Genomic DNA, 12,572 nt, shown 5'->3' on the forward strand with positions numbered 1-12,572 from the left:
GAAAAAAGGGTGATCTAAAACAAGGATTATTGTCGTAACCGAGAATAAGGCTTGAAGCGTGGACAGAAGTAGACTTTATGTTATATGACATTCCGGATTGCAAAATACACCGTAAATAAAATGCAATGTAGAGACTCAGACAGAATTGAAACACTGCAGACTTGGAATGAGAAAAGCCAGCAAAATGTACGAAAATAATAGTTAAATAAATCAAATATAGTTTAAGCTTATTGCTTACGAATAACTATGTTAACGTGAACGAAAATAATTTTACACAAAATATTAGATTTAGCACAACATGGTTTATTCTCAACTATTTGGTAAGGAAAACATCGCCTCATCACTACTGCTTTCAATCGCTTTATTTATTGTTACTCACAATCAGTCTTAGGAAATAGCTACGATTTCAATCTACATATTTTTCAATGCAATGCTGTGGAACGTTTTTTTTTCATGTGTGTTTTTTCTCACTTCCTATTATCATCAACTTTTGACTTTGTTCACTACAAAATATCATCGCAGAGGGTAAGATTTCTATTTTAACAAATTATTACAACCGTCTACCAACAATTTTGTTCTTAATTTTCGATTTCACGCAGAGCCCATATAAGTCTGCCCTAAATGCGACAATAAATACTCGTACCGCATAATCCTATACATACAGCTAACTGTTTATTTTTTACTCTTACTTGGTTTTAATATCACTATACCGATAATGGCTACTATTACGAATACGCATTTTGCTCGATCGTTCGCTAAATCGTCATCAGTTTCTCTAGCGCTCGCTGGATGTACTATCACGAAAAGGCCACCGACGTAATGAGAACCTTCGTCCCGTTTTCCTGCTCGGCGGACAGCTCCACCCGCAGACAGGGCAACTCGTTGACCAACTTTTGCAGCAAGAACTCGCAGTGTAAAATTGACATATTCTTCCAGACATGATTGAACGGTATCTTCTGAACGGCCGTATCGGCTTTCGAAACCCACCCACCGGAGCAGTTAATGCGCAGGATCATGTTCTGCTTGTTGTTCTCGAAGTGAAACGGAGAACTCTGACCGATCATGAAGTAACCCATACGATTCTCGACTATGGAACAATGTTCCAACGCGCTGGGATAGTCCTCCAGGATGTACACACGAATGTTGAAATCTGTCTCCGGTTTACGGCTGGGTCCGAACATGTAGATTTTCAGTCGTTTCATAACCGTCACTTCCGGGGAAAGATTTTCCCCTCCTAGGATGTACTTGCCTAGTTTTCTCGTCATAATGTATGCGTTCTTTAGATCCAACTGAATGTATGCCTGCGGACTGGGGACGTCGTTTTCGGAGGAGGCTATCTTCTTCCAGCAGTTGGTTACTTCTTCCTTGTAGAACAGTGAGATCTTCCAATTGCTTATGTCCTCTGCGCAGTGCGGTACTTTGAGGATTAGCGGTTTAGCGAAGTTGCTTTTCGCAGGTCCGCAAACAATCGTCGGGCTGATGTGGGTGATTTGATTCTCGACTAGAATTGTGTCCTTGGAGTCGTACATGACGGCTAGGAAAACGTTAATTTTTAGCGTCTCTGGAAGGGCACCCTCCGGAATCGAAAGGGACGTCTGCAGGTGCTCCAGCTCGAGCCAACCTCCGTCCGATGTGACAACCTGACGCATGCTGCTCGACTTGTGCATCGCTTCGTTCGAGCTGGACGTTTCGAGGGACTCTGTCGTGGCTACGGCGTATGTGGAGTTGGCTGTTTGGGGGAAAGGAAACACAAAAGTTTGAGTGTTAGTAAGTGCAGGTCTTTGGAAGTTATGACATAGGTGTGGGTATTGCCGTGAGTTTTCTGCCATTTTGGTTTTGTAAATTTCTTAGACATTAAAACCCTCATTGTAGTGTATTTGTTATTCAATTTTTCAATGCAATTTTCTGTCCGGGAAGGTTTGGTCAAACGAGTCGAAGAAGTGACAAATCAATGGTTAATAGGTGATATTTTTTTCTCATATTTAGATCACAAAATTAGAAAATTTTTAAATATAATTTTAATGAAAACATGGCAGCATTAAATAGGGGAACTGCTCCATTATTCATCTCAGGCCATATATTCATCTCATACAACATGAAAACAGGAAAAAACGCATATTTTCTTCTTGAACTAATCTACTAATCTATCGAATGGATTCTTCTCAGTTCACTTTAGATTCCTCATAAAGTATAATCCTCAAAAACTCACTTAAAAGCACTAAATTCGATATTACAGTTGGGCATCTGCACTCAAAAACTCATTTAATTCAATCGTCTACCTCAGAAAACATAATCCGCGCATTGCTCTATACGGCCACAACGGGACTCGTTCAGCTGCCAACCAAAGTTTTTTTCATCACTAGCGGACCATTTAAATCACAAAACAAAATCACTCACTACACTAAAAATACTTTAATCTTTGAAATGTTCACCTCAAATTTCCTAAAACAAGTTGAAATTAGCAGAAATATTTGAGATGAATTTTTACAATTCCTAAATTTCAACTGTATGTATTTTCATCTGTTTTCACAAAGTTGAAGAAAATCGAAAGTTGCCAAATCAGTTTCTGTTAATACGAAAAAATCATACTGAAATGGTTGAATTATTCCGATATAATTGACATAAATCTACAGCACTCTAGTGGTTACCTAGGTTACCAATTTTGCACGTAAACTACTACAGCGGATATCTAGGTAACGTACTACGACGGGCTTCGACACGTTTATTCATGGTAATGTGATTCATTCATGATTAACGGTGTGATGAATATGGGGGCGTCGTTAGATGAATAATTGAACAGTGATTCAAGTTTTGAGATGGATATGGAAGCGTTGTGAAAAATGGTTTGTTTTACCAAATCCAGGATAAATCTAGCTAATTTGACATTACACAATGCTTAACGATTTCATAAGAGCACGTAAGCATATTTAGTTTATTTGTTCAATGATTTCGTGAAAATTTGGTGTTCAATCCGTGCATTCTTCGTGAATATCGGCTTAATGAGATGAATTATATAGCAGTTCCCCTATAATTTTAATAACGTCGGAGAATGTAAAAAATCGAAAATTTATTAATATTTTCACTCACTGAGAAGCTTGTACCCAATGACCTTACAATCATCCAATCCAGTTAAACTTAATACACTTCTAACCATGTTGTTGATTTTAGATGAATAATTGACAAAATTGACTGCAAATCCCAACAACATCGGATTGTGTGTTGTATCGTCCCAGCAGCCAGCCACCCCCGACCGGTATCAACAAATCAAATGCGCTTAGAAACGGCAATAAATTACGTTAATCCAAATCACTCACATGTGTTGGTGTTGCTGGTGGTCGCCAACGATTCGCTGCTCATGTATTGTCCGCCCTTTTGCGCGGGCTGACCCGACAGTGACTGTGGTTGCTGTTGCTGTTGTGGCTGTTGTTGTTGTTGTTGTTGCTGTGGTGGCTGCTGCAATGGCAAGAGCGCCTGCAGTTGTCCTTTCAGGATGGTGTGCGGAGGCGTGGGTGGGTGATGCTGGTGATACAAATGATAGTGCTTTTGCAGATGCTGCTTCTGTTGCTGTTGCTGCTGCTGCTGGTGATAGTGATTAGTGTTCTCGGTATTTTTGTTGTCGATGGGTGTCGAATAGCTGCGAATGCGAATGGAGAGACCACGCAAGTCAAATTAATTTTTCTTGATTAGGGGTTGAAGGACGAGTGAGAAACTGAGGGTCGATAATGAATTGCAGTTGGGGCTATTTATACGAGGGAGGAAATTGAATTTACGAATAAACTAGTAGTTGTAATGATAAATTTTTTCATTATCAGATGCGAACCTGGAGGTGAACTGCGGTTCGTCATAGTGATGTTCCGTGGAAATCGACCGCGACAACAGAAGCGGTACATTTTGGCCGGGAACTTTCGGCGCTTCCATGGTGCTCCCGTTCGAATACTCATAGTTGTTGACGCGAATGTTAATATCCGGTGTATTCGTCGAGTTGTAGGTGAGCTTTTTCTGGAACTCGTGCGTGTAGGTATGCTGATCCGGTGCAGTCCGGGAGATGCTGTACGATGGCAGCTTCTGACGATGCCGCTTGAATTGGATCAGAAACACGAAAAATGTGATGCACAACGTTACGATGAAACCTAGACCTAGATAGAAGATCCAGTCGGAAGCTGAAACGACATGAAGTTAAAAGAACTTGTTAGACGGCATGGCTTTGTACAACAACTTCTCAAATTGAATGGTTACTATGGTTTTAATTTAAGGATTAAAAGAATCAAACAAATGTCAGAACCTCGATTGCTGTTTATATTTGAATATATCAAAATGTTGTTTCAGGCAGGTTGAAAAAAAAATGGAACATGAAAACGATCTGTTTTAAATAATCAATCATGTCGCTGTAAATTGTTTTTCATCCTCCCACAAACAGCGATTTAAACTTTTTCTTTCGTTCTGAAAGGGTATTCCATCCGTAAAGCATTTGCCTTTCACCCTACTAGGTTTATTCGAGCGTTATTCTCATTTCATTCTGCTGCAAGAGCATGCATTAAAATTCACATATCAGAAGCTATTCTTCCGATAGCCACACACGATGAGCCGAGATGGAAGGAGAAGCTGGAGTCTCGCTGAAATGATTGCGACCACGGGATCGGTGACAGGAGCGACGGTTTTAACTTTTCAGCTAGAAGGAAGCGACCAATCATCATCATGTTGTGTAGCACAGGAGACGGTTTGGATGCTTCCCTTCCTTTTCAAGTGTGGTAGTAGAATTATGACAGCGAAAGCAACAGCGGGTACTGAATAAAGTAGTATTCATATGGCAAGATGGCTCGTTTGCGGTATCGGGATTTTTTTGTTGAGCATGAGCATTAACATGATTGACCGCCCGCGGTTGCTACTCCGTTATTGCCAGATCAGCAGTAATTACACAGAGAACCAATAGATGATGCTTGGGACCAACATGCATCCTCAATGTGTAAAAACTGGTGACCTTAATCTGTTTATTAGGCAATACCAGCGCCGGCCGCATCCGAATGCAGGTCAAAGAAGGAGTTTGTATAGGAAAATGTTGACGTGATACTCGCTTTCTTGGAAACCGAGAACACCTCTGCACTTCCACGAGAAATCACTGGGAAGTTGGAGAAAGGGCAAGGTATACAGCAGGGTTCGTTTTGGTAAACGATGCGCTGATTTCGAGCGTCGGGTTCTTTAGAACAAGTGTCGCGCCATTACATCCGCCACGATAATCATAATGCGATTCGAACTGATTCAGTTTGACAATGTAACACCACAACAATAAATCGAACGCAAGGATACTGGATCTTTGACCGAATTGAAACAACTTCAAATGATTGGATATCTCCTCGTAAGGTGATCCTCTTTATACCGAAAGCTATTGCGCGTTGGTGATCTATCTGAAAATAAAACGGCCTCATGAAAGGTATAAACGCGGAGTTTCTAGGGGTTCGGTCAACCGGATATTTTCTATTTAACAGATCGACTAACGACGTCTCTCGTATTCACTTCGTCTGCTCTAAAAAGAAAACAATCCCGCGAAAAACACACCTGAAAAACGGAATATAAAAATGTTGCGCGCTTATTACGGAAACGAACCATGAGTATCTTTCTTGCCAAACACCGCGATCCTCTGCGTACGACGCGCGTTAAGTAGCCTTTGCCACTTAAAGCGACCAGCTATTTGTCAATCCCGAGTACACGTCTGCTGACGTGATTCTTTGGAAGCTATATATCGCGTTTTCGTTACTCACGATATTCATCGACCGAACGAAATTTTCGGCTAAATGGTCACTGTGAAACATGAACAAGTATCTGGGTATACCCCGCGAAATCACTTCATTTTGAAAACGTTCATATGAGCAAAACTCTCTCGAGCCGGAAACGCGGTTTACACCGAAGCATTACGCACGACCGCTAATTTCCCTTCTACCGACGCAGACGCTCGGGGACACGACATTTCGATGCGAATGTTACCTATTAAATAGAAAAATTGGCAAAGTTTCATGCATACAAAGCCTTAATTATTCAAAAACGCAGATATCCAAATTGGCCAGTATATTGAGTTTATTAACAAAATGCCGAACTAGTCAAAACTGGAACACAGTATATCTGCCCAGAAGTTGCGGTATCAGGATTTTTTGTTACTCAAAAACTCAAATTAAAAATCGTTTTATGCTAAATTAACAATTAATTTATAATCAAGCTTCAGATTTGAAATATTAAAGTGAAAATGATAGCAGACAACGTTCCGAAATTCTCAAAATCACTTATGATAAAAAAGACAATGATTCCAAATTTTGTTCAAACACGCCAAAGAAGAAGAAGATTATCACAAATTTAGATAATGTTAAGAATTGTCAAAAGCAGCGGTAAAGGTAAAAGAAAATATACATACGAAAATATTTTAAATTAATCTCATACTAAAAACAATCACATAACAGGGCTTTCGAAGCCAAGAAACTAATTTTATATTGAACTCAAAATCTTTGTAAAATAAAAACGTTTGAAGCGATAGACAACATTCCTCGGAAAGAAATGAACTTAAATTAAACTTAGAAGTGCCTCTTTCACGGGCCCGAAAATATTATAAGAGGATTTTAAATTGAGCCCAGAGTTAACAGAAAACGTTTTTTAAATCCACGAAATTCCAGAAAAAAAACTTTCGAGCCTAGAATAAAAAATACAACATTTATAAAAAATTAAGCTTTGAATCTTCGAAAGGCGAAAAACATCAAACAGAGAAATGTTACCAAATTTAACTGAGAGTTGCCAAAAATCGTTTTACAAATCAAAAAAAGCCAAAATACTGATCTCGAATAAAGTTCAGAGTCACCAACGTTCCACATATAGGAAGGGATCATAAAGAAAAATGACCTAAAACAACTGCTAAAAATCATTTTGAAACTAACACTCAAATAGGCTTCCGAATGCCAAAAAATTAAAGAAGAAAATGGTTTAATATCAAACTTAAAATTGCAAAAAATGTAATAAAATGCTCTAGGCTACAGTGCGCACTGGGCCAGAAATGGAACCTAGCGGTACGAAATTATTAACGCTCTCAGGGCTTGACCAATCGGTTTCCGATATTCTACAAAGTTTCTTGGTATAGTTAGGGCTTCATTTTGAATGTTTGAATTAGTTCGGAATTTAGCCGCGAAGGTGGCATTGCTATGCCAACTTCTTCCCCTTACACGCTAGAGCTTTGCGGTTTTCGACAAAGTTGTAGATCTTCAAATTCTATGAAACTTTACAGAACATACCAAATTTCGTGAACGCTCTGAAGTGAAGACTACAGTTAAAATTGTTCTCCTTCTCTACGTGCCGAAAACGATCCGTAGTATGCTGATTGAGAAAATTGTATATTCTTTGGTGATTTTCATGTTTCGAATCACAAAACTATTACAAAAAAAACGTGAAACTCAAGTTTACCAAATTCATCAAAAACTCGTAAATTTCCAAAAAAAAAAAATATGAGACAGAAATTTTGTTTCTTCTACGAAGTTACATGAAATTCCTGATCTAAAACTTTGTCGAAAACTGCAGAGCTCTAGCGTGTAAAAATAAAAAGTTGGTGTCGTAGCGCCATCTCTGCGGCCAAATCGCGAATTAAACTGAACGTTAAGTTGAAGTTCTTATTAAACTGAGAAACTTTGCTGAAGACTGCAAATAGTTTGTATAGAGTATCAGAGTACTGGAGCGTGTATTCCATGCAATAAATACATGGCAATTGTATTTTTACATGAAACCTATGGTTATATTCAAACTGAAATATCACAAAAACACAAAAAAATCAAGATTTTTCAATGGTTAATTTTTAGAAAAAGTCATGGTTTGCTAATACTTGCTACCCACTGAGATATCTATTTCACAAAATTATGTATTTTTTCAAATTTTGTGTGATATTTTTACTTAAGTAGGTACTTCAAAAACATCCGTACTCGGAATAAAACGACGTAATTATTCAATTTCTATCGAGAAAAAATTTGTAAGAAATTAGTTCGAGTGAACTCATGAAATTATCACAATAAAACGTGAGTTTCAGACAAATTTTATAAAAACTCGTAGATCTCTGATATTTGAAGAGTTAGAGATTTGGTATGTTCTGTGAAGTTTCATAGAATTTAAAGATCTACAGCTTTGTCGAAAACCGCAAAGCTCTAACGTGTAAGGGGAAGCAGTTGTCATCGCAACGCCACCTTCGCGGCTAAACTACGAACTAATTCAAACATTCAAAATGAAGCCCTAACCATACCAAGAAACTTTGTAGAAGATCGAAAACCGATTGGTCAAACCCTGAGAGCGTTAATAATTTCGTACCGCTAGATTCCATTCCTGGCCCAGTGTGCAGTGAACAAAGGCTAGAAAGAAGAATAGGTGATTACTAATTAACCCCAAAATTCGATTCCTAAAACCAACAAAGGCTCAGAAAATGATATCAAGTTAAGCTCCGCTGTTAAATGATTCCAAGTGCACCATATTATCGCTGTTCCAACGTGGAATCCGTTAGTATATAGGGGAGGATTGTACAAAACGCACCAGTTAAGCATTTTCGCGATTTACAGCGCTTCAAATCATTTCAAAGCAACATTGAACATGTAGGATGATTGTAGGATCTATTTATTGTATGTTTATGATGAAGTTTATTATAAAATACTCGATTTCAATGTCTTTTTTGGTTAAAATTACCATTGCCACCAAACAAGCCCGTGACCAATACGCACCACAACAAAGGTCAGTATGCTCCAAAGCAGAAGGCTAATATGCCACTAGCAGAAATCAGCACGCAAAGTGAGAAGCGCTTGAAGTCTCGCAAGTAAAATAAAAAATAATGGAACATGCTTTAAGTTGTCAAGCAATCTCCTGCAAGCTTTTCATAGTGCATTCTGCCCCAGTTTTAATTTTGATTGTTTTTAGGTAAAAGTTGACGAAAGTTAGTGAAATAATTTGAAATACTCATAGTATCATAAACTCAAAAAGTGTATAGGTTAGGGGAACCATAGTTTTTTTTGTATTATTTACTAGTCAGTTAATCATAAAAGCTTAAATAAAATTTATGAAAGATTACATGTTGGCCACAGCCAATTGCACAGTTTTTTGAGTATTTTAGTCATTATGGCACACTTTTTTATATGAGAACTGTAGAGAAGCTGGGTTTTTATGAGAAAAGCGAAGAATTTCGTCATAAAAAGCCACATGTGTAAGTATTTTGGGGAATTAATAGCATGGGCCATCTTACCCAACTGGTGCGTCTTGTACGGTTCTCCCCTAATGCTGATGGAGAATTGATTTTCGATTATATATACTTCTCTTCCATCAAGATGAGAGGAAGATATTCAATGTGACCTAAAGCAATATAAAAATAAACGTTGATGTTATGATGGTATGAAACAGTAGAGGTAAACCCAATTCAATGGCAAATGAAAGTAGTAAAACCGGTGAGAACAGGTACTATGATTATTCATTAAACTTTAGATATTGCTACTATTATTATTGCGATACGATCATATAAGATTATTTTTGATACTGTTTTTGCTATTGGTGCACGTTTATCATTACCGTAAGCCGGGGTGAGTTTGTGTCATACAAACCCATTGTCAATCTTTTTTGAATAAGTTCTTTCGAATAATTATTCGAAAAAACTTATTCAAGAAAGATTGACAACGGGTTTGTATGGCACAATCTCACCCCGGCTTACGCTAGCCATTTTTATTATAGATCGTATGATCACTATACAATTATAATTATGTTATTTTTTACTATAATTATTATCATTATTGCTGTTGTCATTATACTTATTATTCTGGAAGGTTTTGATAACATTACATGGCATTGTATAACCCGGATCAAGTATAGATGCAAGGAGCCTACTTCATGCTATCGGATAACACATTCAATATGGAGAAGAGAAATAAGAATAATAGTCAACGAACAGTTAAGTAGAATGGAGTAAAATGCAGAATCGATTTGATCAATTGGGTTACGATAAAACTCAATGGAATGCGATAAACTATGATGTGATAAAGTTCAATCCATCAAAACTTAGGTAATCCCTAGCATAAATCGTTAAAACACAATTTACTGTTTTAATTTTCATTATCTATGTACTTTTCACTAATAAAACGTGTCCTGTGTCTTGGAATATGATTAAAAGCACATGTTGAAGTGTAATGGGTAATCATCCAACTCAAATATTTTCTTGATCAAAAATCTCCAAATTGAAATGCAAGACCATCTTGAGAACCAATTCCATTGGTTACAATTTCACCCCTGGATCTCTCAATTCAAAAACAATTGACACATTTTCGACAGTTCTTAGTTAAAGGCGTTATCTAGAAATAAAGGGTTCTGTTCCCCATCATTATTTTGGTTTTGTTTTATTTAACTAAACGTTACAATCATATATGAATTATTGGGTGGTGTTTGGCCCTTTTGGGTTGTTTGCTGGAAACCGTCTCATTAGATTTCAAAATTAACTTTGGATTCGACGGAGTTTGATATTTGAAACACATAGGGGAACTGCTCCATTATTCATCTCAGCCCATATATTCATCTCATACAACATGAAAAAACAATTGAAAACAGGAAACACGCATGTTTTTTAACTAAACCATTCTGCTAATCCATGGAATGGATTCTTCTTAGTTCACTTTAGATTTCTCGTAAAGTAGAAACCTCAGAAACTCACTTAAAAGCTCTTAATTCGATATTATAGTCAGGAATCTGCACTTAAAAACTTATTTAATTCAATCAACAACCTCAGAAAACAAAAACCGGCCATTGTTCTATACGACTACAACGGGACTCGTTCAGCAGCCAACCAAAGTTCTTTCTTCACTAGCGGACCACTTTTTATTTTAATCACTAAACAAAATCACTCACTAAACTAAGAATACTTTAATCTTTAAAATGTTCACCTCAACATTCCAAAAACAAACTTGAATTAGCAGAAATATATGAGATGAATTTCTACAATTCCTAAATTTCAACTGTATGTAATTTCATCTGTTTTCACTGCGTTGAAGAAAATCAAAAGTTGCCAAATCAGTTTCTGTTGATACGAAAAAATCATACTGAAAATGTTAAATTATTCTGACATAATTGACATAAATCGACAGCACTGCAGTTACCTAGGTTACCAATTTTTCACGTAAACAACTATAGCGGATATCTGGGTAACCTACTACGACGGGCTTTGGCTACGTTCATTCATGATCATGTGATTCATTCATGACTAACAGTGTGATGAATATGGGGGCGTCGTGAGATGAATAATTGAGCAGTTATTCAAGTTTTGAGATGGGTATGGAAGCGTTGTGAAAAATGGTTAGTTTTACAAAATTCAGGCTAAATCTAGCTAAGTATACTAAATATACAATGCTGAACGATTCCATAAGAGCACGTAAGCGTATTTTGTTTATTTCTTCAAAGATTTCGTGAAAAATTGGGTTTTGATCCGTGCATTCTTCGTGAATATCGGCCAAATGAGATGAATAATGGAGCAGTTCCCCTATATGAAGTTTCACTAAACCAATTATTCTCTAAAAACTGAAACTGTCCTAGAGTGTACTTATAAGTCGATTTGTTTTCAATCGATTTCCCTCATTCTTGCAGCAAACAAAATTATACATCCGCCCGAATGCAGAAAATAGTTGTTTGATTATGAGTACTATTGAAAATTGTTAAGCCTTGTTGAACGAAAACTACGTCCTCTGGTCCACGTCATTAGCGAAGCAGATGAACTGGCCGCACGTTTCATAACACCTTCAAGCGCAATGTTGGACATGAGGCAGGAAAGACCGTCGCCTTGTCGAAGTCCCTTGCGTGTTTCAAACAGGCTCGATAACGCACCTGAAATTTTCACACAGCACTGTACACCATCCATCGTGGCCTTTATCAGTCTTGATAGTTTCGCGGGGAAACCATTTTCGTCCATGGTTTTCCATAACTCTTCATGGTCGATAGTATCGTAGGCGGCTTTTTTTTTTATTCTCGCTTATTTTCCGTCGGTCTAGTTCCGCCACTGTTGTGGCCAATCACCGACGCCCAGGGAGGCGACTCCACACCCAGGACCCTAACTCACGACCCGTTTATTAACAGACCGGCGCCAACGGCTTTACTTCCTCATGCGATGGAAGGCGTGATCCCAGGGATTTTTCGCCTCAGAAAATCTCCCGGTGTCGGCTAGGATTGAATATAGTCCAGTTGGGTTGGTTGTGAGTGGATCACGCCACCTCACAACCATCGACACCTATGTCGGCGGTGGGATTCGAACCCAGGCGTCGAGCGTGGTTGGCGGAGACGTTACCAACCACAGCCCCCGCTCGTCCTCGTAGGCGGCTTTGAAATCGATGAATTGGTGGTGCGTGGGGACTTGGTATTCGCGACATTTTTGGAGGATCTGCCGCAGCGCGAAGATTTGGTCCGTTGTCGAACGCTCATCCACAAAACCGGCTTGATAACTTTCAACAAAGCTCCCTGCTAGCGGCGAGAGATGGCGAAAGACGACCTGGGAGAGCACTTTGTAGGCTGCGTTGAGAATCGTGATCGCTCGATAGTTGTCACATTCT

At 38.3% G+C, this 12,572-nt stretch overlaps 1 protein-coding gene across 1 annotated transcript in view; it reads right to left on the reverse strand.

Annotated features, from left to right (window-relative positions):
- Window positions 1–331: 331 nt before the first annotated feature.
- The window catches only part of LOC129731933 (netrin receptor unc-5-like), a 333,354-nt gene continuing 321,113 nt past the window's right edge, over window positions 332–12,572 (reverse strand). Inside the window, exons 9-11 of the mRNA XM_055692326.1 lie at window positions 3,821–4,160; window positions 3,315–3,634; window positions 332–1,729 (exon numbers count right to left, since the gene is read on the reverse strand). Of these exons, the coding sequence (XP_055548301.1) occupies window positions 798–1,729; window positions 3,315–3,634; window positions 3,821–4,160 (1,592 nt within the window). The 3' untranslated portion in view covers window positions 332–797. The remainder of the gene's footprint in view (window positions 1,730–3,314; window positions 3,635–3,820; window positions 4,161–12,572) is intronic.

The sequence above is a fragment of the Wyeomyia smithii genome, chromosome 3 (genome assembly GCF_029784165.1).
Source record: "Wyeomyia smithii strain HCP4-BCI-WySm-NY-G18 chromosome 3, ASM2978416v1, whole genome shotgun sequence".
Taxonomy (NCBI): domain Eukaryota; kingdom Metazoa; phylum Arthropoda; class Insecta; order Diptera; family Culicidae; genus Wyeomyia; species Wyeomyia smithii.